The sequence below is a fragment of the Anabrus simplex genome, chromosome 1 (assembly GCF_040414725.1).
Source record: "Anabrus simplex isolate iqAnaSimp1 chromosome 1, ASM4041472v1, whole genome shotgun sequence".
Classification (NCBI taxonomy): domain Eukaryota; kingdom Metazoa; phylum Arthropoda; class Insecta; order Orthoptera; family Tettigoniidae; genus Anabrus; species Anabrus simplex.
The window spans coordinates 789,575,595-789,599,735 of record NC_090265.1 but is presented as its reverse complement, the minus strand read 5'-3'; the positions used below and the strand labels follow the sequence as shown (position 1 = coordinate 789,599,735).

Genomic DNA, 24,141 nt, shown 5'->3' with positions numbered 1-24,141 from the left:
GCGAGAATGATTGCTGTACGAACAGGTGGGAACAATGGCAGGAAGGTACTCGGAATGAGGAGATAAAGGCTAATTTGGGAATGAACTCGATGGATGAAGCTGTACGCATAAATCGGCTTCGGTGGTGGGGTCATGTGAGGCGAATGGATGAGGATAGATTACCTAGGAGAGTAATGGACTCTGTTATGGAGGGTAAGAGAAGTAGAGTTAGACCAAAACGACGATGGTTAGACTCAGTTTCTAACGATTTAACGATAAGAGGTATAGAACTAAATGAGGCCACAACACTAGTTGCAAATCGAGGATTGTGGCGACGTGTAGTAAATTCACAGAGGCTTGCAGACTGAACGCTGAAAGGCATAACAGTCTATAATGATAATGTATGTATGTATGTATGTATGCATGTATGTATGTATGTATGTATGTATGTTAGTGTTAATCGAGGTTGGTTGCCGAGGTGTACTACTTCTTAAAACAATCACCACCACCGCCACCACCACCACCAAAGCGTCGTACTCATGTTTCATCTGAAATATACCACTACTTCTTACGTTCTTAAATGTTACGGTTCTTCTCGCGGAAATGGGGTCAACAAAAACACTTGCTTTTCAATCCAACAGTCCCAATTTTGGAAATATTTCTTCACATTGAAAGAATAATTACGGAAAAGTTGTGTTCTGGACAAGAAATGTGGAATTACACCTTTTTTCGAGTGATTAGGCAGTGTTTACAAAAATGAATATGCCATTTTTATTAGAATGTTGTTTGGAACATGTAGATTACGCAGTTTTTTTTATTTGCTTCACGTCGCACAGACACATATATAGGTTTTGTGGCAACGATGGGATAGGAAAGGCCTAGGAATGGGAAGGAAGCGGTCGTGGCTGTAATTAAGGTACATCCCCAGCATTTGCCTGGTGCGAAAATGGGAAGCCACGGAAAACCATCTTCTGAGGTTCGAAACCACTATCTCCCGGATGCGAGCTCACAGCTACGCACTCCTAACCGTACATCCAACTCGCCCGGTGATTACGCAGTTCCGAAATTGATGTTTCAGTATATGAGCCGGTTTTCATTTCGAATGAAAGAAATGCGAAGAGAACGCCGACAAAACATCTCTTCGGTGCGGTGGGCCCATCCGAAAGAAGTGAGTCAGTGCACTTCTTATAAGCGCTATATATATATATCATAAATTTACTCGAGACGAAACTTATGACATGACCAGTTGATCTGTGAGACTATAGGAGGCACAGCATTCTTTATTAAATAGCCGCAGTAGGTCGAACAGAAACAAATGAATTTATGTGAGAGCAGAAGAATTTTTTGGGGTATACAGGCCTGGAATGGGTCGCGCTAACGCGGAATTGTTTGATAACATAATGAGCTATCTGGGAATGACACAGAAAGGAACGTGATTTTAGCAGGTGATCTCAATTTACCAAATGTTAATTGGGAAGATAATGCGCATGCCAGGAATCATGTGCATTAGATGGTAAACAAGTTAATCTGGAAAGAACAACTGAATCAGAAAGTTATGGACACAACTAGAGGGAATAATAATCTGGACGTGGTGCCGGTGAAACCTGATGAGCTCTTTAGAGAATGATAGGTCGATAAGTTATCACAGAGCTGTTTTTGTCGTAGTTAACGATAAATGAGATAGAAGGAAGGTTGTAAAAGTACAGTACCGTACGGTTGATAAAATAGGCATGAGCGGGTTTAAAAGAAGTAATTATGAAGGGTGGAAAATGTAAACAGCTTATGGGATGGGTTTAAAGCAATTGTGGAGGAATGTGGAAACGATATGTACCTTTAAAGGTGGTAAGGAATGATAAACGACACAGTACATAACAGAAATAAAGAGATTAAGGAGGTTAAAGTTTGAAGGAAATTGTTAGGAATGGTTGTGGAAGTAAGGGGGCGTTGAAGGTACTTACTAGGAAATTGAATTTAGCAAAAGAGTCAACTAAAGATAACATGATGGCAAATATATTTGGCAGACCAGACATGATTTTTTGAGAAAAATGGAAGGTTATTTGTAGGTACTTTAAGGTAAAAACAGGTTCCAGAATGGACATTCTAGGGATCCTTAATAAAAGGGGGGGGGGGGGGGTATAAGTGAGGACTTACAGAAGATAGTAGAAGTATTCAGTCAGTAGTATGTGAAGACAGTTCGGTATAAGAATAATGCCCGGGTAGATGAGGTGACTAATTCTGTTGAAGTATTGAAATTTACCTATCATAATAAAGACGAAAAAAAAAAAAATGAAAGCTAGAAAAGCACCTGAGATAAGATTCCTGGGGACATATTAAAGGCAACGGGTTGATGTAGTGTTATATCTGAAGTAATTTGTTTACTGTTTGCACGAAAGAGCTGCACCGAATGAATGGTAACCCTTTGTACAAAGGTATGTATGTTTAGTCCTCAGCCCGAAGGGTGGTTGGATCCTAAACAGCTCCACCGTCAGCTGTCATAGATGGCCTAGGCATCATTGAAGAGGCGTGCTAGGGAAATGAGGAGTGAGGTAGTTTCCCGTTACTTTCCTCACCGAGCCAGAGGTTGCTATTTCAAGGGTGATAAACATAAAGACTAAATAACGGGCCATTCAGCTTGATATATGAGTGCATGGAAAATATTCTTCTGATTATATTAGACACGTTTGCAAAATTAATGACTGGTTTGATAGGAGGCTGCTCGGGTTTAGGAAATGTTATTCCACTCAATTTGTAGGATCCCAGCAAGGTGTAGCAGATATTTATATTCCACAGGTCAAATGGACCGTATCACTATTGACCTGTCGAAGGTTTTTGATAGGGTGGATCGTGTGAGACTACTGACGAAAATGTGGAAAAGCCGCCTCAATCTTAATTAGTGTTGATGGGGTGAAAGTATCCCATGGAGCATCACTGTAAGAGTACCTAGGAATTATCTCTCTTTTTTTTTTTTTTTTTTTTTTTTTTTTTTTTTTTTTTTTTTTTGCTAGTGGTTTAACTTCGCTTTAGCACATCGAAGCTTTTCGGTAACGCAAGGATGGGAAAGAAGTAGGATTGGGAAGTTAGCGGCCGTGGTCTTAAGTAAGGCACAGTATTTGCCTGGTATGGACATAGGAAGCCATCTTCAGGGCTCCGACGCAGGGGTTCGAACCCATCATCTCCCGAATGCAGTCCAACGGCTACGCGGATTTAACCGCGCAGCCAGCTCGCTCGGTGGGAATGTGGGGTAATCACATTAACTGGATTGTAATTACATGTTAGAGATCTCTTCATATGGTTATGGCGGTATTTAAGAATTGTGATAAGGATGTAAAGAAGAGGTCATGTAAGCCACTGGTAAGACCCCAATTAGATTACTTAATTCGAGAACTGAAAAAAAAAAATCCAAACAAAAGCAGCACCATTTGTGCTTGTTGATTTCCAACAAAAGAGTAAAAGGGTAGTGTTACCGGTTACGAAACTGTAGCAAACTTTGGGCTGGGAAGAGTTGGGAATAAGGAGAGGAGCAACTCGACTTAGCGATATGTTCCGAGCTGTCATTGGAGAGATGATGTGGAATTACATTAGTAGGAGAATAAGGTTGAGTGGAGTTTTTAAAAGTAGGAATGATCATATTACACATACCTATTTGAAGACGGCAGATTTGATCCTTATTTAAAAATTCAAAGTGATGCAAGTACTTATATCGCTAACAACGCTGAATAATAATAATAATAATAATAATAATAATAATAATAATAATAATAATACTGATTTACGTCCCACTAACTACTTTTATGGTTTTCGGAGACGCCGAGGTGCCGGAATTTAGTCCCGCAGGAGTTCTTTTACGTGTTACTAAACCTACTGACACGAGGCTGACGTATTTGAGCACCTGCAAATACCATCGGACTGAGCCAGGATTGAACCTGCCAAGTTGGGGGAAGGCTATCGCCTCAACCGTCTGAGCCACTCAACCCGCAACGGTGCTGACATACTAGTCTTCGTTTGCTCGTATTATGGGAAGACAGCATTTTTTTTTTTTTTTAAGAACTCTGGCGTTTTCTCGCATATAATTTTATTTCGTGAATGGCATGACGGGGTGTGATGATTGCATGTGGCGTTCATGATTTATTAGGGATTGATTCTGAATATCCTTGAAATTACGTAGTGTATTTGTGCCTGACAGTATATTTAACAAATGCTTTTTTGCCACGTTGAGCACTCTCAAGGTTGAGGTAGGGAAGGGAATGAAAATCCACAGTCTGTTTCCAGTCATTCGACCGGGTCAGGAATGGAATGAATGAAGCCCTCATCTAGCGGCGATGATACGAATTGTGCCGGCTGCCGAAGCCTGTCGCACTCATCTGGGGCAATGATTAATGAATGACGGATCAAAAATGAAATTATACTGGAGAGTGTTGCTGGAATTAATTATGATAGAGAAAACTGGAGTATCCGGAGAAAAACCTGTCCCGCCTCCGCTTTGTCCACCACAAATTTCACATGGAGTGACCGGGATTTGAACCACGTAATGCAGTGGTAAGAGGAGTGACAGGAGTATGTTTTGTTATGTTGGAGATAAGAATGGCACTCTGGGGCAGTGTTCCAACAAGATAATGCACGGCCACACACAGCACGTGCGCGTATGGATTGCCTAGACCTAGAGCATGTTGAAGTTTTCCCGTGGCCTGCAAGATTCCCGGACCTTTCCATCATTGAACACGTGTGGGATGACATTGGAAGGGGACTCCGTTCCAGTACCAACCTGCGGGATCTCGAGGGACAGCTGCAACAACTGTGGACCAACTAGCCTCAGGAGGGGATCCAAAGGCTGTTTGCCACCATTCCAAATCGCATAAGGGCATGCATTGCGGCCAGGGGAGCTGCGACACTCTACTGACCTGGCGCCAGCAATTCACCTGTAACTGCCAACGGCCTTGTCTCTTTCATCCCATATTGTAATCAGTTCAATAAGGCACATGGTCTTTCAGGATGTATAGTTTAATTCACTTTCAACCACTCCTGGGTACTTAGATTTTTTTGCCAGACAGTGTATTTCATTAAATTGTATTACATCAATGCAGTATTATTATCATATCGTTGTTCTAGTTGTTTTAATGCCAAATCAACGTCTGTAGGTTTTCGAGAATTTTGAGGCAAGGAAGGAAGCTGCCGTTAGTCCGGTGTGCGAAACCACGGTGGCTGCCTGTAATGGGGTTCGAACCCGCCTCCTCCTGAATACAGCCTTTCAGTTTCTCGACCTTGTCTGTAGTTGAAGGCACGGAATATATCCGTGGTATCCACTGGCTGTCAGAAGAGGGGACTAAGAGGGTAGACTCTCCTAGAGCTCTCGGCTTATTGTATGGAATCAGTATTGTTTTGTTGTTCATTTTACATCATCGACGCAGACAACTCATGGCGATGAATGGATACGCCAAGGTTAGGACTATAAAGGAAGCAACCGTGGTATTAATTAAGGTACAGTCCTAGCATTTGCCTGGTGGAAAATGGGCAACCGCGGAAAACCATCTTCAGGGCTGCCGACAGTGGGGTTCGAACCGACTTTCTCCCGAATGCAAGCTCACAGCTACGTGATCCAAACCGCGTAGCCATCCAGCTCTCTTGTATATTCAGTATTTTGTTAGGCCTTTGGTCACAAGGGTCCTGGGTTCGATTCCTGGCAGGGTCAGGAATTTCAACCATCATTGGTTAATTCCGCTGGCGTGGGGGCTACGTGTATGTGTCGTCTTCATCATCATTTCAACCTCATCACAACGCGCAGGTCTCCTACGGGAGTCAAATCAAAAAGACCTGCATCTGGCGAGCCGAACATGTCCTCGTACACTCTCGGCACTAAAAGCCTTACTCCATTTCAATGGATGTTGCTAACATTGTCATATTCACCACCGTGATGACGGCTGCTAACATGAGAAGAGAAATATCTTCCCCGGTGAAATGATATCGTTTTTGGGTGGCTGATTAGTTTGCTACGAAATGTTGCCTCATTGTGTTTATTCAACGATGATGATGATGATGATGATGATTGTTCGCAAGTAGTTGGTAAGAAAATGGTCCTGTGGGTGGAGTCTGCTTGTAAGCTACCCCGGCTCGTATAATCATAAATTGATATTGGGGGAAGAAACCATGAGGAAAGTTATTGATAAGGGTTCTTGTCATTTACGGAAACGGCACCATGTTTGCCGTCATAGCGGATGCAGAGTCGTCGAACGCATTCAACCATGGTGCACCATTGCCATTTAATATTTTAGTATTACAATTATACGTTATGGACCCTTCCAGTGAGAAAATGGTTACCGTAAGTATGGCTGTAATCCGAATGGCTGTCGTTGACCGCTGGGTCACATAACCTGTACCGGAAGGTGGTAGACAGCGTATCGAATGATTGGAATGTTTTGTAGTGTCCAGCTTGGGTCGGGCGGGAGAGTGAAAATGTTCTTGCTCTTCGCATTTTATTTCTATTAACACTGAATGCTACAGTACTTGTTAGAGCTGTGAATTTTCATCTTTTTAAGCATATCGGAAAGAAGAAAAACTCATTAACTCCTTCTAATTACAGTTATTACATTAGTATTAAATTTAGTGTTCCCACTGCAAGCCAGGTTTTGTTGTTGTTTTTGTTTCATGTGCCGTTTACGAGAGAAGTGGCATCGGTGGTTCAAGGAAAATGATAAACTTAGCTACCGGTAGTTGAAGTATATTTTAATTTTAACATTATTGTCGTTGAAATGATTAAACAATCTCGTAGGTGTTAAGAATGTGCTATTTACATTCATGGGCATAAGCGTTACTACCTCATCTCCGAGATTTCATCCGACTACCCACAATCCCTCCCACGGCACACTCAGACAAGCCTGTCACCTGTGCCTATTAGAGTAAAAACCAAACTTGACTATAAATTATGATACTGCAGACTAGAAATATTCAGACAGCATAATAGCCCTTGTCACATAGAAATTACTCCCCGGGGGCGTGATAGACGAGTACCATAGTCACTGGCATGCGGTTCGGTTCTCGGCCACTGCATGTGGGATTTTTGAAATGAAAAGTATCATTCATTTGGTTTGGATTCCACATAAGGGGGCGCGCAGCTATGATCTTGCATCCGGGAGATAGTGGGTTCGAGCCCCACTGTCGGCAGCCCTGAAGATGGTTTTTCGTGGTTTCCCATTTTCACACCAGGCAAATGCTGGGGTTGTGTCTTAACTAAGGCCACTGCCGCGTCCTTCCCACTCCCAGGCCTTTCCTATCCTGTCATCTTGTCGTCGCCATAAGACCTGTCTGTGTCGATGCGATGTAAAACAAATTGAAAAAAAAAAAAAGGAAAAAAGATTCCACAAAAAAATCTAGATTCCTTGGCTATGATCACAGTATCAACAGTCACGTAGAACTACATACTCTCGAATAACGGTATATTAACCCAATGTTGCAATTCATTCATTCATGGAAACTTTATCATATACTCCGAAGATATCCGTTGCTCTTGTAGGGGAAAGCCAGGCTTATCAATCTCTAATTCTTCTTTAGAGATTAAAAGACAACATAATAATAATACAGTTATGGGGAAACCACAAAAGGTGACGGTGGTGCCAAAATTAGGCATACTAGGCAAGATAAGAAGTGAGGTAGTTTTCCATTGATTTCCTCACTGGGTCAGGAAGTGCTATTGCAGCATGACCAGTCCTTGGGTATCACATTACATAACACTCGGACACACTAGGTGGGTTCTGAATGTCATTAGCACCACCCATACCTCACTAGCATTTATACTGTCACAGCCATGACTGAGACTGGTCTGTGCCAAGAGACTGATGCAGAATGACTTCATCCATCAGAAAGGGAACCAGGGGGTGGTTAGTTTTGTCCAGCGACACTGAGTGCCTCACCAGAGATCTTGTAACATGCCAACATCATGGACTGCCAAGATTTTTGACTGCCCTTCAGAATTAGACTACCTTTGCCAGGACTGAACCCGTGAACTTGGTGTCATGAGCCAAGCGCTTTGTGACATTTATCATATAAGAATCTACAGCAGTGGTGTTTAAGAAATGTTTGTTATAATTGGGTGCAAGAACATAAAAAAAGAATTATAATGTTAAAATTAAAAAGTCCCCAATAAAAGGAACTGTAATACAAAGTAAAATATGCTAAGAATGTACAAGGGAAAGTGATTATAAAGGCTCAATAGAAACATATTTACAAAACAAGAATAATGTTTGTGCAGACTCAACAATATTACCATGTAATTTAGCCATTTACAGTAATTGCCATTGAGGTGGTATTCTGTATTTCATCCTGGTCTGCATTGAACACTCTGTTTAGTGACACACACTTCATGGCTTCTGGGTGGATGATTGGTGTGTGGTGTGTGGTTTCAGCTTCAGATTATGTGTAGGTATTTTGAATCCCTTGATAGGCCAGTTCCAGCTTGTTAACTCTAGTGGAGAGCGCTGTTTTCTCTGACATATTAAAACCATTTGCGTTGTTCATTACCACTATCTCCTTGCCTAAACTTTGAGTATGACTGCTTTAATGCACTTGTACCAGGCACCTCTTGTTAATCCTTCCTCTTGATCATCTCTTGTTCTCTTCTGCCACTAATGGATTTAGATTTTGGAGTCCTAGGGAGTCTAATCTTCCTGCTTTTAATGCCATGTACATCCCCCCTTAAATCATACCTTAATTCTTTTAAGGGCCAGACCTCTTTCCCTTACAGTAAGTGTATATTATGCCCTTTGAAACTGCTACCATTATCTTACCAAATTTCAATTGTTTGTACTTATTTCTTCTGTATGTTACTATTTCAGCTCCCACCAGTGTGTGTAATCCTTATTAGTGACTTATCTATGGAAGTAACTCATCCATGTAATCATACCTGTGGAAGGGAGGATTGCATTGACTTTTACCCTGTCAAATAATATTGAGCAACTAAGAAAATGGGAGTATTTGTTCTGGTATACAGTTAATTGTATTGTGTTCTGTCTTGTTATTGTATGTTGAAAGGAAGTCTAAAAATGTTTCTGTATTGTAGTGACGATTTACACATGATTCAACTCAACCATTTCTATGTAAGAATATTGTTCTGTTAATTCTAACACTCGTGGGTAATTTCAGGATTCATCCAAACGAGCTCTTCAACTTGCTGGTGGTCGTTTTGAGGCTGCATATGATCTATTAGTGAAGCAACAACAGCAGCAGCAGCAAGGCACTGAGCCAGTGAACGGCATGACGAAAGGACCTGCATCAGGTATACAGTTTTGTATATTAGAGAATGTTCATTTAGACTTTCTTATCTGTGTGCTTGCCTTGTTTTTATATATTTTTTGATGTTACAGGGTTTACTGCCTTGAACACGAAGCTGATACGTAAACCAAGTTTGGAACGAGAGCTCAGTGTGCATCGTGGCAGTCCAGCGTTGGATAGTGGTGCTGGAAGTTCTCGGTCTGACAGTCCTCGTCTGGCAGAGTTGGCATCACATCCACAGCTGAGCAGGCAGTACTCACCTAGCAGCTTTGTAGAGCCTCCCCCACCTCCACCACCGCGTTGTAGCTCAACTCCACCTCCGCCTCCTCCGCCACATCCCACCCACCCGTATCCCAATGTAGCCACTAACATGCAGCAGCTGCTGAAGCGCATGTCTCCTGCTCCAGTGCCTTCGCGACCACCTGCTGCCCTTCCTGTTAGTTCGGGTTCTGGGCAGAATTGTCCACAACCGCCGCAGCGAGGTACAAGTCCGGTTGCATCATCAAACAATGGGGCGAGCAGCACTTCTTCAGGCCGTCAGCCGATGATTGTCCAGAATGGACCACAAGTTCAGCAACAGTTGACGCAGCAGATGCAGGCATTGAATCTTTACCAGAATAATGCTGCAACTAATTCTCCTTCTTCGGAGCCACCTCCTCCATACCCCCTTGTACCATCTTCACCTACAGTACCCCCTCCACCACCTCCTTATACCGCCTCTATTCAGAATCGCCAAAGTCCCACACAATCCCAACAGGATTACCGGAAGAGCCCTTCATCGGGGATTTATTCTGGTCCTACATCAGCTGGTTCTCCCAGTCCCATCACAGTGTCTGTTTCAAGTCCAACACCTCCTTCTGTTGCAAGGCCCACACCCCTGCAGGCATGGAGTGCGCGGCAAACAAAAACTCAGTCTCCTATCATTATGCAGTCTGTAAAAAGTACTCAAGTTCAGAAACCCGTTCTTCAAACAGCTATTGCTCCAACTGCTCCTCCAGCAGTAACAGCTTCGCCACCTCCTCCACCATCATATGCTTCGTCTATTCAACAAAAGCAAACTCAGGCTCCTCCTTATCAAATTGCAACTCCTCCACAGCAGCCATCTGTGTCTCCAGTAACGACAGCTAGCCCGGTGACCGTGCCCACGACCGACCCTCCTAGTTATGCTAGCACTATGCAGGCACTTGCTGCTCAGAGGGGTATTGTCTCTCCTGCTGTTCATTTACATCATCCCTTGCCTCCACCTCCTTACGGACCTACCAGTGAAGAAGGGATTCCCCAGATGCTTGGTGGTGCTCAAGTAGCAACAGTAGAAAGTGCCGTTGCTCCTAGACCTTCACCTGTCATTCAGTCTACTCCATCTTCTCATCTGCATCCACCACTTCAGCGGAAGTATTCGCCTGCCGTTAATGCAGATACAGTTACGACACGTTCCGAAAGCCCCGTTTCTGTATCTTCTGCGGAGAGTCGGACTGCCTCGCAGGCGCCAGTTGCGACGGGATATTCTTCTCCATCTGCGGAGAACACAGTGGGAATTCCTCAGCAGACTCCACCACTTCCTCCTACAGCATCATCATCAGTGGCCAGTAAAAACAAGAATAACCAAGTTCCATCACAAAATGGTGGTGATCGGAGGCCAAGCCATCCTGGTGCTGGTCCGCCATACAAGATAAATCACCAGTCTCCTATTCCTGAGAGGAAGCACATGAGTAAGGAAAAAGAGGAAGAACGAAGAGACTGTAAAGTACGTAACTACTCTCCCCAAGCATTTAAGTTCTTCATGGAGCAGCACGTAGAGAATGTTCTGAAATCTCACAAACAGAGAGTGTTCAGGAGGCTACAGCTGGAAACAGAAATGGCAAAGATCGGACTTAGTCCAGAAGCACAGTGTCAAATGCGTAAAATGCTCTCTCAGAAGGAATCCAATTATATCCGACTGAAACGGGCCAAGATGGACAAGTCTATGTTTACCAAGATTAAACCTATTGGCGTGGGAGCATTTGGTGAAGTTGCCCTTGTTCGGAAGATAGATACAAATCATCTGTATGCTATGAAGACTTTACGTAAGGCTGATGTGCTCAAGAGAAACCAAGTAGCTCATGTAAAAGCAGAGAGGGACATATTAGCTGAAGCAGACAATGAGTGGGTTGTTAAGTTGTACTACTCTTTCCAAGACAAGGACAATCTTTACTTTGTTATGGACTATATTCCTGGTGGAGACTTGATGTCTCTGCTTATTAAGTTAGGAATTTTTGAAGAACCTCTTGCAAGGTATGTACCGGTACTTTCAATAGCTCTAGTTCTTATTGCTATGTTTTTGTTTCTAAATGTATTGAAAACTGGTGTTAATTATTAATCTGTGACTTGCTTGACTTATTCTTGTTTAAAATGTGTTTCCTTAGGAAGCTTGAGAAGGAAGACAACTGAGGATGTTCATATAAAGTTTCATTGGAAGAGTACCAGCCTTTTAGTAATGTATTAAAATGTTTCTGGGTCCACTGCTGTTAAGTCTTTCAAACAGAGTCAGATAAAATATCTAATGTACAAAATGTTTAATCGCAAAGAATAAGTCTGATGATATTAGTTTTAAAGGCCAGAAAAGTCCAACTTTTTTAAATGTATAATAATGGCAGGGCATCAAAGTGTGTGTCATTGTGTTAAAAAGAAACACATATAAAATAAATTAATGGCAGGTAACCATATAGGTAATGGTATAAAATTACTCAGCATACAAGGAACACGGTGAAATTAATAGCTGAAGATAGTGAAGATCTGTTATGACACATTATTGAATACAGAACAACCAGCTGAAGTCCACAAGGATAAGTATAGCATTTACAGCGCTACGATTCCATACTACAATCAGCTCTCGATAACTCAGACTAAAGTAGGCGGAGATCTGTCCAAGTTACGAAAAGTCTGTGTCATCGTATGGAAATAAGTTGAGCCTAAGAGATGAAAAATAACACTATACTGAACTTTAATGAAACAAGTTTATCAATCACATACCAGGTAATGTAAAACGGAAACCCAAATAACACAGCTAGTATACTGGAAGTATAAAACTGATACAGTACAATACTAGCTTTCTGCACTACCGAGCTCGATAGCTGCAGTCGCTTAAATGCGGCCAGTATCCAGTAAGCGGGAGATAGTGGGTTCGAGCCCCACTGTCGGCAGCTCTGAAGATGGTTTTCCGTGGTTTCCCATTTTCACACCAGGCAAATGCCGGGGCTGTACCTTAATTAAGGCTATGGCCGATTCCTTCCACTTCCTAGGCCTTTCCTATACTATCGTCACCAAAGACCTATCTGTGTCGGTGCGACGTAAAAAAAAAAAGAAAAGCTTTCTGCACTAAGTAGTCCGGCTCCATGGCTAAATGATTAGCATGCTAGCCTTTGGTTACAGGGGTCCCGGGTTCGATTCCCGGCAGGATAGGGAATTTTAATCATAATTGGTTAATTCCCCTGGCACGGGGACGGTGTATGTGCCGTCTTCATTATCATTTCATCCTCATCACAACGTGCGGGTCGCCTACGGGAGTCAAATAAAAAGATCTGCGCCAGGCCTCTCCAGAGGCCACACGCCATTTCATTTGCACTAAGTACAACAATCAGTCTGATTTGGTAGGCCTATTATAGGAGCATGACAGTGGTTGGTCTGCCATTATGTTGATGGGATTGAAAAAGCTACCAAGCTTCTTTCGAGAAGAGTTTTTATGTTCCTGAAATTCATTATCCCGCATGCAGTCCTAATGTGTCTATAGAATGGCTGTAGTTCAGGTTCTGAAGTCAAGTCTCTAACACCAATAAATACGTCCAGAGCTTCACAAACACTGGACAGTTTCAGCTTGGCAAAAGGTTGTTCTTTTGTCTGGATCTGGTAGCCTGGGTTTTCATTTTCTCTGTCTAACCACTCATGAATCTTTTAGAGTGCGCCCTGTTTCACCGGTCACTAACAGTCACTGAAGATAATCAGTGGCCTCACAATCCTCCAGATTATACTCTACATCTGTGTCAAAAGAAGTTTATTCCAGCAGTTGGCAAGCATAGAAGTTTACTTCATTCCAAGCAGAAGGCCTGTTAAAAACTGTTGACTTGGTGTTGTAGGTGTGAATGTTTTGCAGTGCTTTTTGCCCTTGCATGTCTTCTTCTTTGTCCTGAGGTTCCCCCAGTACCATCATCACTTCATTGAGAAACTTCCTTTTGTACAATCTTTTGCATGCCAAAATAGCACCTGTTCCATTGGTTGGATAAGCGAGGTAGTATTGGGAGGCAATGCCAGGCACTTAATTTTTCCATCATTGCTGCACATTTTCACAGTTGGATATACTGGAGTGTTGTTTACAAGCAAAACGGTTTTGATGTCATTAGGGACAGTCCTTAAATCTTCTGTTTGGAAACATTGCACTTCAGGAACAAGCTGTTTTTGAAACCAGTCCATTATGATTTCTTGGGTGAACCTGTATTTATGATGTTCTTAAGCACATGAGGCCAGCAAGATTTGCTAACTGTAACTGATTTAAGCTGATGAATTCCATCTGCATTTGCACACAATAAGGCTGGATGTTTAGCTTTAACATCACATTGCACAGCAAACATCTTTAGTTTTTCCTTGTTCTTTCTTGTGTCCAAAACTGTTTGTTTTGCTATGCCATATTCTTTATACATATTTGCCAGAGAAGCACCAGACTAACTTTTCAATAAGTTTTCTCTGCAATACTTAAAGAAACTTATTTCTCGTGATCGATGCCATTGTTACGCCCGAGCTACACTTGACTGACTGAGACTAATGGCCGAGATGTGCTGGCGTGGTTGTTAAATACTGGTAGTGGGATGAGAGGAGTAATAGTGCTGCATTGCAAGATCTCTGCCAGCCTGTTGTGTTAACTGTATCTCATTTTAGTCTGCCAGAATTAAAAAGAAAAAGCATCCTAGTTATCCGAAGTTTGGGTGGAGTCTTGTAAAAAAAAAAAAAAGATCATGCTAAATTTTTATAAATATTTGTCACTCCTCCATTAATACCATATTTACGTGAATAATCCCCGCATATTTAAAAAAATAAATTGAGGCACGAAATTGGGGTGCAGGTTTTATTTGCGCCAAGGTTGCTAACATGCTCCTGGCTCACCTAGTTTTCGATGATGAGTGTACAATTATGCTTTGTGCAACCGTAGATGGAAGAAAACTGTCCCCATATGTCATATTTAAACGGAAAACAATTGAGACTATTAACCCCTTAACTGGGGAATAGTTTCATAACATCAACCAGCCAGTGGGTAATTATTCAGCGCAACGCGCACTTTTGGAATGGGTACAGTAGCGTGCGGCAGATGTAAATACAAAAAACAAAAACAAACCCCATGGCACTACAGCCCTTGAAGGGCCTTAGCCTACCAAGCGACCACTGCTCAGCCCGAAGGCCTGCAGATTACGAGGTGTCGTGTGGTCAGCACGACAAATCCTCTCGGCCGTTATTCTTGGCTTTCGAGACCGGGGCCGCTATCTCACCGTCGGATAGCTCCTCAATTCTAATCACGTAGGCTGAGTGGACCTCGAACCAGCCCTCAGCTCCAGGTAAAAATCCCTGACCTGGCCGGGAATTGAACCCGCGGCCTCCAGGTAAGAGGCAGGCATGCTACCCCTACACCACGGGGCGGCGTAGATGTAAATACTTAACAGAAAAATATATTTTACTTGATTTATTTAAATTATGAGTAATATAATAGAAATTCAATAGCATTATGTTATTACCCTTTTTCTTGTAAACCCATAAATATATACATATATACACAGTGTGTTCATACAAAAGTGAATTTAAAAGTGTTCCTTTCATTATTATGATGACATTTTTCAAGTTTTCAGATATGCGTCAATAGGTTCTACATACTTTCTGGTTCGTAGGTCATTCAGAAATTGCGCACAGTGTGGTAAATACGGAAGCAAGGGCAAGCACTAAGTGCCACGTCACATTCCTCACAGTAGTAGACAGTTTCCCGTCGCCTCTGGTTTGACAGGCACATAACACAGCATTTTCTTGAGTGATTCCTATATCCGGTTGGCGGATTCTCAGATAATTTAACGTCTTTCCTAACCAAGCCATTATCACGTCACACAGAACAGTTCACCTTCATATACAGACCAATTTACAAAAAGTTATCAGAACATGGACAACGGAGTTTGCAGAACAACTGTATCGTAGTAACAACAACCACAACAATGATGACAACAACTCACAAATTTAGTTATTTCAATGTACATATGCACAAATAAATTCTTTATGAAGAATTTGACGCGGACCGTACGAGGCAACACGAGACAGCTGTTGGACTGCCACCTAGGCGCAAACTACCCAACTGGCGTGAGACTGGATAGAAATGAATAGGACAGCAATAATCACATCTAATATGAATGGAATTTGTTTTAAATTACGATAGTAGATGGCAGAAGTGATTAACAATAGTCAGACACCTATATGAAGCTAACCCTACGTAAGAACACATTTAGAAGTACAAGAACGCCTAAAGGCGTCAAACCCAATACTCGTGCGACATCTGTTGTCAAACCCAGTTAAGGGGTTAATTCTAAACTGACTTTACATTTTTTTTAAATAGTACCATATTTTACAGAGTAATTTAAATTTAAAATTTCTCCGCGTCACGATAGAACTCGTCTTTCGGAAAGTGCAGGGGTAGCTTTCCGCACTTTTACTCACTTTGGTGTGTCTATAGTGTGTTTCATAGTTGAAAATAGAGTGAAATCGTAATTCTTTTGTATTCAGCGTTTTAAGGAACGCCACAATATCACGTAGCAGGCAGTAGGCAAAAAAGCAGAATCCGCGAAAACTGGCGAAGGTTGGCATTTCTGAATTACAAGATGGCTTTTAATTCAAAATCACGTAATTGGAAGTCCGATTTCTGTATTACAAAGACTTTGAATTAACAGGGTTTCACTGTATCGCAAAACTAACATCAGATTTTGCGTGTGTGTATTTCAAGCGTTTACTTTGTATGAAAAGAATTATCCATCACCGGTCGTGTTAATGTCCAGTAAAAAGAGATCACGTGTGAGAAGTGTTTTAGACGAACATCGGAATGTGCCAGTGTATCTGTTTCAAGTGTTTCCATTGCACGAAAAAAATTATCCACCACCAAGTATAAAGAGGCTGCGTATGAAGTGTTTTAGACGTGATGTGTGACGAATCTGTAAGTAATTTAGCAGAGGATTCTAGTGATGCAAGACACAATGAATCTGCCCATATACAGGGAATCGAGCCTATTGCAAGTTCAGATTAATGAAATACCTGTCACGTAAGTAGGCCTACTTGCTCATTTTCATGGAAAATATATCTCATAGCAGTGAAAATATATTTTTGTCATCTCAGGCAAAGCAGCTATATCCGTAAATTTACATGTTCATATTTGCGTAAAGACCACATGGACCTCATGGAGTGATACAAAATGTTTGTGTATGCCTACGTTACTCTTTTGATGGAAGGAATTTTAGTTCATTTCATTTTTTCAAAATGAGCCTTCCTAAAATGAGGGTGTGGGCATTATTCGACGACGGGGATTATTCGGGTAAATACGGTATTACACAGTTTATTTCCTGTCGACATTGTCGCACACATGCATACCTGCCAACTTTCCTGATTTAGGCAGGAGACTCCTGATTTTTGACAGTTCTTCCCGCCTCCCGATTATTCTATTATTTCTACCGATTTTAGCTTATTTTTTGATGAACTTCAAACATTTGTTTTAAAATCCCGCCATTTAAGCTTTTTTACGCCAGTGGCCGGAAGTCCTTTGCTCATTGGCCGCTTTCAAACGAAATATCGACATTTATTAATATGAGAAATATGTGCGGTGTTTATTGAAACCTGTATATCTGGACGCGTATATCGATTGTCAATCTCTTGTTCTCGCGTGCTATGTTTGTGTTCATTCACATCAGTCTAGTCTATTCTAGAGACTAGTCGCTAGATATGGAGTCTTTCTTAGTAATATAGTGACAGAATTTCAATGATAACGACTAGTGACTTTTCTAGAGAAATTATGAGACATTTGGAGACAATTCTGACTAATTTTAATTTATCTAAGTATAAATGAAATAAGAGTTTTTTCTGTACATTGCTCAGAATTTAAAAAGAATGATATTTCCATACCGGTCGTGACCACATTAACAAGGCGAAATGCACGTTTTAATTTTCTGTAATTTCTCTCTGTATGTATGTATGTATGTATGCTCATCACAAGAAAACGGCTGAAGAGAATTTAATGAAAATTGGTATATAATGTCGGGGAATAAGTTGCTATAATCTAGGCTATGAATAATTTTATTCACGCTGGGTGAAATGATAGTTTAGGTGAAGGCCTAAAATTTAATTCTCAAGAGTTTGTTATTATTGGCTCTATTGATAAATGCTCCATAACTAAAGATATATATTTTTAAATTTCCTATCATTTATATCTTATAAATTTTTACCGTACCGGCTATGATAACAGATATTTGTGAATTTGGATTTTTGTTGCTGAGTCCATATCAGCGCCGAGGTAAAAGAAAATGGGAGAACAGAATTTTATGTAAAGTCGGTGAATAAGGAACTACAGTCTACGCTATAAATAATTTTATTCACCCTGTTCGAAATGGTAGTTTAGGGGAAGGTGCCAAAAATGTAATTTTTAATTACCTATCTTATTGGTCATATCTAAAAGCACTACATAACAAAAGTTATAGAAAATACAATTTTTATTATTTATGTCTTATTCAGTTTTACCGTACCGACTATAATAATATTGGTGGTGATGGTGATTCAGTTGTGAAGATGATTATACAAATGAGAAAAAAGTCATGAAGGAACAATCGCTTGAATAATAACACAAGAGGGAGTCATGAAAGAAAGGATGACTCACAGAGTCGGAAGAAAACTAAATATGAAGGCCTCCAATATAGAAAGCTCATAAAATTGATCAACAATAGCATTACACTGACCATTGCTTGTTGTGACGTGCTTTGTGTATTCTGCTGCCATTTATCTCCGTATCGAGTATAACAGCCTGCGTTAATATTGGTGGGAAGTAGCTGGGGAGTTAGATCTCTCTCTTTTTTAGCATGCCGTTCCTGTGCTTCATAAATTTTCTGATACTACTGGTACGTAATACACTGGATCATGATAGTATTCCAGCTATTCGATCCCTACTCTGAGGCACTGATTGGAATGAGCAGTGTGCACACTTAAACGGAACAGTTACACAGGAGTGTTCGGGGCTGTCTGCACCCTGGTCATTCTAGCTCTGGAACTTTGAACTGTTAGATCAACACCATAGTACTTTTCGTTAAAAGTGAGAAAATGTGCTGTTTTCATTTTATTGAATATTTCATATGACAGCATTGCTTTTAATCGCAACATTACTGACGTCATTGTAATGTCCTATGTTGACTTCAGTTGGGAAAACTATAAGGACAGTCGTTCTGAGAATTCTGTAGCGAAGCACGGGTACATCAGTTAGTTGTTTGATCCAAATAGCATTGCGCTTTGCATAATTGCACGGGCACTTGATGCAATATATTAATCTATGCATTTGCTAAGTAATGGCATTTAAGTGCATGACTGATTCACACATGTGGAGCATGTGTATTTTCGGTAGGCTTATCAGAGACCGATCATCTCACTCACATACTTCCTGTGAGGGAATAGAGATGTGTAATTTTTAGCCTTGTACCCCATATAGCAACAGTCGGGCTTTGAGACGTAAGTGTTATAAATAGGGCTCGGATGTTTAAGACCTAAAAATAGCCCAAATAAGCAAGCAAATATGACCTCAAAAATGAGGAAATATGACCTAAAAAATGAGGAAATATGACCTCAAAAGTGACGAAATATGACGTAAAAATGTCAGAATATGACCCCTAAATGATAATAAAAATATGGGCATTTTAAAATAAATTTTAAATCAGAACTGTAATTCCTCTGATACTTATTTGTTAACTACTTTATTCTTACTTTAATGTTAGTTTTCTGAATATACATGTGCAGCAATTATTCACAGTCTATTATCCTTGATTCACTTATCAAACTTTTGTGAACCAAGTTCGCTAAGATTATCAGATCACACAACATTTTAAAAGTCCATGTTTGCACCCTGCATTGGTGGTTTGAAATACGAGAAAACTAGAAATCAATTTATTTAAAAATATATTTTGGAACGTTTAAGCCCAGATTTCATTAACATTATTCAAATGCGTTAAAGTTTAAACTGAGCACCAAGAAACGAATTAAATAGATGTCTTCCAGTACATTATGGTAGGGCGTCAGAGCCTATAGTGCAAATCACATACCTTTTTCATTGACATGTATGACAAGATTCATCTTCAAATCATCAGGCGCGAAAGACCTCCGATTATCACTTAATACATTCTTGTAAGAGGAGAAGCTCCTTTCTACATCACAAGACGTTATTGGTGCATATTTAAATAATGTTAAATCACTGCTGTCGAGTATGCACTCATCTTGAAGTGTACTGGTACCTTCTCCTCTAAGAACATCATTTATCTGCACACACTGTGAAAAACATCGATTCGGTGAAGCACATTTTGAAGTTTCTGTTTTACACTGTCACCAACTATTCCATGTGATTGTTGTACTGAAAGTTCAGCACGTCTCACAATGTCAATACTTGCACGAATTTCTAAGCCAGCAGATTCTAAATGAGTAATTACACTCGATATAATACCAAAGTTCGACTTAATATATGCCAGACTATCTGACAAACTGTTGGACAACAATTCCTGGGCAATCTTGATAGAAGAGGCATCATTTTTGTTGAAGCCGTTAACAATGTTTTTATAGTGAAGTAGTTTACGCACTAATACGCGCAGCATCGAGCCACGTTCCCCAGCTAGTAAGAACAGTTTAATATGGACCTTCACCAAATGTTAAAGAAAATGGATCCATTTCAATTTCAGACGAATGCCGTTTGACAATCTTCCTACCAACATTAACATATATATTTTTTAGACTAGATTATGAGATTGACCTACAATTGTTTTAACTTGTTGTTTATAAGATTTACTTATAACTTTTTAATAATGGTATCAAAAACAACTTTTAATGTCACATTTTATTCCAATCTTATATGATTGATTATTGTAAGACAGTCTTAAATGTAACTATTATTTTTAAAGTTGTTCATAGTGCTGATGATGCCCGTTAAGAAGGGCGAAACATGTTCACGATTTTTCAATTATTTATGATCATTTAACCACAATAGTGGTAATTGTAAGTATTGACTAGGTTGACATTAAACAAATATTTTTTTAAAATTATATGTAATCACTGTCATCATTACGGACCAAATATGAGATTAATGACTTGTAATTCAGGAAAATGTCCACGAATTTCTTCTGCCACCCTATGCAGAGCATGCGCAAGGCAAGTGACGTGAATCATTCTTGGATAAAACAGCTCGAGGCCTTCAGCAGCTTTCACCATGTACGGAGCAGCATCAGTAACAAAGAGAAGAACGTTTTCCTGCTTAATTTCATCCTTCCACAAAATTTTTAGTGCATTATCAAAAAGAATTGCAATTGTTGAATGATTTGCTCTCTTAAACTTCTGAGGTTAGTAGAAAAATATCCCCAGGGCGACCAGCATGGAGTGTTCCAATAATTACATTCCCTATATATCTACCTGCAGTGTCCGTCTTCTCATCAATAGATATCCAAATCTTTTTGCCTGCTACACTGTGTCGTATTCGATTTAGTGTATCTTCATAGCAACGCGATAAATAGTTTTTTCGCAGTGTTGATTCTGTAGGAACAGATTTTTTAGTGTATTTCTCCAGAAAATTCTTGAAATGGGTATTATTGTTCACCTTGTTTAGAGGAGTGTTTGCAGACACCATCATCTCACAAAGTTCCTTTGAAAAATCTGAACATCTGTCCATTGCTGAAGATGTAACAGCCTTATCAAATATCAATTGCTGCCTCTTCTTATCGACATGTTGTCGTTTGACATTGTTGCTGTGTTTCGCCGGGTTACAACGTTGTTGCACATTAAAACGTTTTTCAGCCACGACTTTCACTTCACACAACTTGCAAAATAGAACTAAACCGTCTGTACAGAAATATTCTTCTCCAAATTCCTTAACAAAGCTTCGTAATGTAACACTAGTAGAAGACTTTTCCTTAGGCATACTGGAATATGTGCTGGGATACGACTGTAAACTAACACTTGTGTAAGTGAAAGGAAGTTGACGTTCTAATATCTGAACAAAGACAAGTGAGAGATTACCAGAAGTAATTAGCTCACTGCTGGGACGGGATTTTCCGGATTATTTCTGTCTCTACCTGGAAGACCGGGTTGCCGAGTACAGCGGGTTGGTTATTCGACTATTCAACTTGTATCAACAGCATGATACCGAGAAGCAGTTTTGTAAACGCTAGTTCGCATTCGGTAGGTTGAAGATGATTTCGCACACCTACAGCTGTCGTCATACCGCCGAAATATGACATTTCTACTAAAATAGCTCAAAATATGACCTTATGGCAAAGAAATAGCCACAATATGCATTTATATGACAAATGAAAATCACTTAATTGTGACGATAATCACCAGATTTGCACCAAAATCCAATCAGACAAGAAAATAGAGACAAAGAAAAAAATATGACTTTTCATAAACATCCAAGCCCTAGTTATAAATATATCATAGTATTGTATTGTACAAGACATGTAGAGTAAGCAGTTTGGACCAATTGTATCTCCTGATTTTTCCTGATTTTCATATCAAAATCTCCTGATTTTTTTTTTGTTTTGTAAAGTTGGCAGGTATGCACATGCTACAATTAGACCTCATATTGATGCCTTAACGGTTATGTTGCAAACCTTAGATTTTGAGTAAGACAAGAAAGAATTGCAAAAGCTTTGTTTTCGTTTCCAGCTTTATTTTTGCAGTTACATATTTTAAACTTAGGAAATATATGTAATTCTCATTGCTTTTTTGTTCTGTCATGAGCTTGATTGATCAATAATCTTTTAGCTATAGTTTTTTTTGGTTTAATATCCCATTGAATTGGCAAGTTTTCTCTGCAGCACTGGGTTATCTTACAAATTAGGTAAGATAAGCTCACTACTGCATTTAATCATTGATGCTTTATGAAATAATTCAGGCGAGTTGGTTTGTACGTCTCCTGTACTTTTTATTCATCACTGATGTAGATGAACACAAATTAGTGTAAGCAAAACAAAATAACCGTTAGAATATTATTTTACTTTAAGAAAGGAAACAGTAGATAAGAAAAATACAAATTAAGCAAGGTGGCTGCCTTGAATAGCTAGGATTAGTCATGAAAAATGTATTAAAAAAAGATCAGTTCTACATAACAGTATTCCAATTCCAACACTGAGTCTCAGTTGTCCAAGTTCAGCCACAGCAATCCTTCTTATTATTATAAAGAAATGTTATCACTAGAGCCCGGATTTCCATGCAAATGCATGTTTTTAAATAAGCTGGTTACAATTCTCAAACTTCGCAAATATTCGTTTTATGGCTTAACGATTCCAAATAACCGTTCTTTTCCGTGCATGTTTGCATGTTTTGGCCTTTTTAGGACAAAATTCATGCATAATGCATATTTTGAAGATTTTGGATTTATAGCGAATATTTGGACGTTTAATATTGCATAATATGACTTTTCTTGTGACTTTGGCGCATATATAATGTTAACTTGCATGATAGTGCCTTTTAGGAATGTTGGTTTGCAGAATTTGGGGCCTTTTTTCCATGTTATACAGAATGTCTATTACTGAGAAACAGAGAATGTATTCCTGGCATCCTACATGACAACCAAAATTAGTACATAATCCAATTAACCAAACGCGTTCTTATCAGCTGCTTGAGTAAACATTGACGTAAGCCGGAAGGCCCCACGTCGATCTGTGTAATTCTTGGGACTAAATTGTCCCAGTTATACATTGTTATAAATCGAACCATAAATTGTGCATTACTCATTGACGGCTCATTCTTTCGTCTGTGTTAGATGAACAAAATAAAACTTGTATCGCATTTTTGTGACGCCGCGTTACTGAGCTAGCAGCTGGTTTTGCACAGAACCCTCTTCCGTTCTTATCCTAGATTTTCCTACCGGGAACTGTCACTCATCACTTTGTTATTGCAGCAGGCAATCAATGCCAGTTATTGAGGAGATACAAATGTGTCTGCCATCATTCCACGGAGAAGTATAACTGCAGCAGCTAGATATAAGTTGAAAAAAGTGATCCATTCAAATCCTGATTTTGATTCGTCAAGCTTATATGAGACGTATTATAGTGAAAATGTAAAAGACGTACAATTTGACCTCACTTTTTGTGACGTAGAACTTCTGTGCTTAAGGATGTGCTGACAGATAAATGAACGAGCTTAAATAAAGGCAATTTGGAGAAATTAGTTGTACAAATGTTTCAAAAGGAAGTGAATTTTGATTGTGCATATTTCCAGTTTATCGTGCATGTTTTGCTATATGATAGTGCATATTTTGAGATTTGATAGTGCATGGAAATCCGGGCTCTAGTTACCACCATAGTCATGGATATTACGCATCACACTTCAAGTTCCTGTAAAAATACTGGTGTAGCTTAGGGATGTGATTACAGTCACAAAATGACACTAAGTCTGCCTTTTTGTTTTTAGAGATTGTAGGGAATTCTTTTTATAGGCTAACAGAAGGGAGAATTGTCTATTGTATGCCCTTATATTCTTCATGGTGTCCGTTACTCTGTAGTTGGTGTCTTCATAGCTGGTCTTGTAGTAGATCTGATGGGGTGCTTATTCAGAAACTTTGAATTCCGTTATTTCATTCCAACTGACTTTGATGGTTGCCTAGTTTCACTTCCTCTTAAAACAATA

General features: G+C 40.0%; 1 protein-coding gene across 3 annotated transcripts in view; it reads left to right on the top strand.

Annotated features, from left to right (window-relative positions):
- Positions 1 to 24,141, top strand: part of wts (serine/threonine-protein kinase warts) — a 252,134-nt gene that overhangs the window by 155,814 nt on the left and 72,179 nt on the right. For all 3 annotated transcript variants that reach the window (XM_067136256.2, XM_067136255.2, XM_067136257.2), the window contains 2 exons: positions 9,109 to 9,241; positions 9,330 to 11,508. In XM_067136256.2, coding sequence (XP_066992357.2) covers positions 9,109 to 9,241; positions 9,330 to 11,508 — 2,312 coding nt within the window. The remainder of the gene's footprint in view (positions 1 to 9,108; positions 9,242 to 9,329; positions 11,509 to 24,141) is intronic.